General features: G+C 60.8%; 1 protein-coding gene across 1 annotated transcript in view; it reads left to right on the top strand.

Annotated features, from left to right (window-relative positions):
• The first annotated feature begins 996 nt into the window (after positions 1–996).
• Positions 997–5,130, top strand: part of LOC104079608 (sodium channel subunit beta-2-like) — a 4,273-nt gene continuing 139 nt past the window's right edge. The window contains 5 exon segments of the mRNA XM_009581694.1: positions 997–1,194; positions 3,998–4,164; positions 4,657–4,867; positions 5,071–5,127; position 5,130. The exon segment at position 5,130 is cut by the window's right edge and continues 139 nt beyond it. Of these exon segments, the coding sequence (XP_009579989.1) occupies positions 1,125–1,194; positions 3,998–4,164; positions 4,657–4,867; positions 5,071–5,127; position 5,130 (506 nt within the window). The 5' untranslated portion in view covers positions 997–1,124.

Below are 5,130 nucleotides of genomic sequence, written 5' to 3' on the forward strand. Positions count from 1 at the left end.
CCCACCATCCTGCGTCCCTCAGCACGAGAACTAGGTGGCTGAGCAGCTGCTGCCACTGGCTTTCTGGTCTCCATGAGGTCACATGTCGTCTCCTTCCTGCACTGGTCTTTTGCAGCCTGAATCCAGGCTTGGAGTCCATGGTGCAAAGACTTCCATGACCGATGGTGTGAAGGGGACCAAAGACCTTCTCCAGCTCTGTTACTGCAGGGCAGAGCCTCCCCATTCCAAGGGTTGGAGGAAGAGAGGGCATTGCCCTGGGATAGCATGCTGCTGGGGAAGGTGCCGGCAGAGTCTGGCATCCCTCGGAAGCGAGGGGGCTGCCCTCGCATCAGCATGGGAGCTGGCAGGCGCACCGGGCTCATTTCTACCCGCTGCAGGCTGCCTGCCTGTGGCCGTGCCTCCTCCTGGGCACACTGGCCAGACTGCTGTGCAGGTTGCCTTCTTGGGACCCTCTGCCCTTCCCAGGCCAGATCAGTCCCTCTGCTCTATGTCTGGCTTCGGGAGGGCATTTCTGATGTTCCTGGGCCCTCGAGAGTGGGAACTGCTGCTGTGAACGGTGCAAACAGGACTGGGTTGCCAGCCTCCAGCAGGTCAGAAGTGACACATCTGCATGGCCCCACTGAAATCAGGGGGCTGCAAGGGCCATGGGAACCTTCAGAGTCAGGTCTGTGCTGTGGGGCACTGGCCGAGTCCCTGGGCTCCTGGCCTCCCACGGGGAAGAGGAGCCCTGAGCGCTGCTTGCTCCAACAGCAAGTTTGCACAGCCAGAGGCAATCCCAGCAGAAGTCTGCTCCTCGGCTGCCCTGGGCTCAGCATGCTGCAGGAGACTCTCTGCAACACAGCCCACGACCAGACCACGGAGCAGGAGCGCGAGGAGCGTTTGCCTTCTGTTCAGGGGAAAATTTTTCTGCCCTCCCACTTCCCCTGCTGAAATCCACCAACCATAGCATTTACTGATTTTTTCGATCCAGCACCACTCCAGCCAGCCATATTGGGCTGTGGAAATAAAGCAGCTCTAATGTTATATGTCACCTGCAAATAACCCGGGCGTTCGAAAAAAGCAAACCACCACCACCAAAATCCACACCAACACCAGGTCCTCTCCATACACAAAAGTCCTTCAAAATGAGCCCGGAAGCTTGGCTCCTGCAGCCCACCTTGTTCCTCACTGGCCTCAGCTTGCTCCTCTCGCTGGGTAAGTGTCGACTTGACCCCTTGCATGCACACGGCTGCCAGGGGAGAGCACCCAGGCTGGGGAGAAGCACCCCCTGTGGCCAGGAGCCCCCTCCGCACATCCCAGCCCCGAGAAGCCCCTCCTGTCCCCGGGGAAGCAATGAGCCAGCGAGAGATGCTGTGCCGCAGGGACAGGGACGGAGGTGGTCTGATATGCACCCTGCTGAAATCCGCCAGCCAGGGTGACCTGCTTTTAGGCAGGTTGGGGGGTATGTTGCAAGTGCATCTTCTCTTAAAAAAGCTGTGCATCCTGCTTGCTGGAGGTTTTGTCTAAGTGCAAGGCTGTTTGCATGCCAGGCAGGGGTGTGGGCTGCAGTGGGGAGAGGGGGCAGTTCTGGCTTTGCCTTGCTGGGAAGGCGGTGGCTGGTGGGCTGCGGGTGGCTTGCGACTGTCCTTTGGTTTGCGGCTGGCTGCTGGGGCGGCAGGCTCTGGGCTGACGGCACTGCGTGGGGTGGGGGGAACTGTGGTCTCTGTGTTTCTGCCCTGCCCTGGAGCCAGCAGTGCGTGTCAGCAGGTTTGGGTCTGTATTGATTGGAAACAGAAATGCATCACCCCTTTGAAGTGCTGTTCACGCTGTCCTGGAGCTCCTGGTGGGCTGCCTTTGCTTTCGGAGAGAGGCTGGGAAATGGAGGATAAAAAGCCCAGCAAGGTCTACTTTAGAGGCTGCGTGTAATTTTACCTCCCGAGCCCTGAGTGCAGGCGTAGTGTGACAGAGTGTTTGGGAGCGTGTGCAGCACCGAAGGACGCAGCCCGCACGGTCGGTCCCAGGGATTTTAGCGGTTTCTTTCCCCACCTCTGTTGTCCCCCGGTGCTGGGTGCCCAGGGCAGTGGCAGAGTTTGGACCCGCGCACATAGGCGCATGCCTATCGTGTGCTGGCTGCCTGTGAGGACCCTCCGGCTGCGGTACGGTCCTGCCGTACCAGGTGGCAGGGCAAAGCCCTGGCTAGGGCTGCCCCGTCGCTGCAGAGCCTGGGAGAGCTCCTGGTGGCATCTCAGCCCTCTGCAGAGCCCTGGGCACCCTGAGGACGCAGCACAAAGCCATGCCACCCAACCGCAGGCCCACAGGTCATAGTGTGAGGGCTGCCGGGCACTCAAGCCAGTGCCTCTGTGCAGGGACCAGACCTGCTGGGCTGGGTCTGTGAAGGGGCCTCCTAGGACGGGCAGGCTCCCGGCTCTTCTCTCCCACCCCTACAAGGTTTTCTTGAAAGCGTCTAAGGGGGTGGGCTGCGATGAGGCAGCAAGGCTGGGACACCAGCTCGGGCCTGGACACTTCTTCCTTCCTTGGATGCTCATCCCTGTGCGCCAGCTCTCCGCATCCCTGCCTCCCAGCACCCTGTGTGGGGAGCCCTCCCTGCAACACGGCTGGATGGAGGGTGTTCACCACAGTTGCCCGGCTGCCAGCATGAGCAGGGAGCCATCTCCAGGGGCTTGGCCATACCTGGAGGGCACCCCTCTGTCCCCAGAGAGCTGGCTTCAGGATGCTGCTGGTTTGCACTTTGCAGCAAGACCTGTGGCTCCAAAAAACAAAATATTCCACCTGGACCTCTTTTCCCTGGCTGCAGAGCCTGGCCCCTTTCCTGCCCTGCTTGCAGACGGAGTGGATTAGCCAGCGGAACAGCCTTGACATGCATCCAGCTTGGCCCCAGGGCTGGACTCAGGAGCACCTCAGGAAGAAGGTTTGAGAGCAAAGAGCAGCAGCCAAAGGGGAGAGGTGAGGTGATCGGAAAAGCACCTGCTGCCATGTCACTGTTCCTGCCCTGTGGGGTGCCACAGCCCCCCTTCACAGTCTTGTCCCTCCCAGCAGTCCTTCCAGGGCTGCTTCTTGGGGCTTAGCCTTAGAGTTTGCAGCTAGTTGGCTGCACAGGAGCCTGTCTCGGCGTGCGCACCCTCCCCTTTGCAGGCTGGGGAGAACATGCTGGATGCAGGCACTGGGTTTTGGGTGCTGCTGGGGCAGCCAGCAGACTAGGGGAGCTGCAGGAAAGGAGTGGAAGAGGGAGCAGGGCACAGACACCTCATCCCTGCCCATGCCCCGGGTGAGCTGTCCTGCCCTGCAAGCTGCACCAGGTAATGCCCCTGTTTCTCTGCCACAGCGAGGCCAGGTGGAGGGACTGGCCTTGTCCCCCCTGGAGTGACTGAGATCCTGACCTGGTCATTCCCAGCTAGACAATCTTTGCGTGAACACCACTGGGAGGGGGGAAGCATCTGCATTCCCCCTGCAGCCCCCAGGGGCTGGCCCTGGGAGATCCCAGCCCTCGCCGCTGTAGTGCATCCTGCCGGGAATGAAATCTGATGAGTGCAGCCATAAATTTCTCCGCGGATGTGGCGCTGAGCCCTGCATGCTGATGGTGCATTCAGCTCTTTGCATAGCGTTATGGATTCTGCAGCAGGAAAGCCTTGTTTAAGTGACAAGGAGCAGGGCTTGCCTGGAGTCGGCAGAATTTAGCACTGGGCACAATCAGGGCAGGCATGGCAGAGAGGGGTCATCAGCCCTTGCAGAGCAGGGCCAAGGGATGATGCCAGGGCTGGGGCTGCTCCCCCCTTGTCCCCTGTCACTGCTGTGCAGGGGAACCCTGGTCCTGGCTGGCCACAGAGTGGTCTGTTCATGGACGTGCCTGAAAGGCAATCCCAGGCCCCAGGGTGAGCTCTGTGCAGCCAGCCGTTGTGCAGGGTGGGATGGGGAGACCAGCTCAGCCAGCAGGATGGCTGCTTGTGCCCCCTTTCTAACTCATCTGCATCTCTGCTCTTGCTTTCTGTGCTTGCGGCAGCGCCCACGGGATTGGGCATGGAGGTCATGGCTCCCGCCACCATCAATGCTTTGAACGGCTCCTCCGTGAAGCTCTCCTGTACCTTCAACTCCTGCTACAAGGTGGAGAACAAGCAGTTCTCCCTCAACTGGACATACCAGGAGTGCACGAACTGCTCTGAGGAGCTGGTGAGTCTCGCCGGGGCTGGGGATCTGCTGAGAGGTCCTGGGGCCAGCTTGAAGTAGTCATAGAATCATAGAATCATTAAGCTTGGAAAAGACCTCTAAGATCATCGAGTCGTGTGCATTCCTTGGGGTCCCGAGGCTTCTCCTTATGTGTGCTCCTGCTATCTGGCCCTCCTCTGCCACGGGGAAAATTAGCAACCGGCTGTGTAAAGAACCAGCGGTCGGGCAGCTGCCCTGATGTGGCAGGACAGGCAGGCGTGAGTGGGGAGAGGCGCCGGGAGGTGACCCTTTCCCTGGCCACTGTGGCAGCCGGAGCTGAGCGGGGACTGTGCCGCCCGCAGAGCTGAGCTGGCACTGCCCCGCTCAGGGGCCAGAGTGCAGCGTGGGCACGTGCCCGGGGCAGTACATGCAGGGGAGGGGGATGCCTGGCCAGGGAAGGTGAGCGCGCAGGGTCCCAAACACTGTCTCACCTCGTCTCCCATGCGGGCTGCCCAGTTCCTGCAGTTCCGGATGAAGATCATGAATAAGCAGCTGGACCGCTTTGGGAACCGGGTGGAGTTCACTGGGAACCCCACCAAGTACGATGTGTCCTTCACCCTCAAAAATGTGCAGCTGGAGGACGAGGGCACCTACAATTGCTATGTCCTGAACCCCCCAGACCGGCAGCGGGGCCACGCCAGCATCAGCCTGAAGGTGCTCACCAAAGGTAAGTGGTCCCCTCTGCTGTCGGGCACCCATGGGTGCTGGCTGGCTCTCTGCTCCGCGCCCCTGTGCCCTGACTTCACCCTGCGTTGCATGTGCAGGGTTTGCTCCCCGGCGGTGGGAGCAAGCCCTGCCTGTTCCCTGTTGCTCCCGCTGGCTGCCCTGGGTGGTGGCTGCGTGCCCTGAGCCCGTGCCCTGTCTCCCCAGAGCCCCCAAAGCACGACTCGACAGTGGCTGTCATCGTGGGCGCCTCTGTAGGTGGCTTCT

This window comes from Fulmarus glacialis, unplaced genomic scaffold (assembly GCF_000690835.1).
Source record: "Fulmarus glacialis isolate BGI_N327 unplaced genomic scaffold, ASM69083v1 scaffold32517, whole genome shotgun sequence".
NCBI classification, from domain to species: domain Eukaryota; kingdom Metazoa; phylum Chordata; class Aves; order Procellariiformes; family Procellariidae; genus Fulmarus; species Fulmarus glacialis.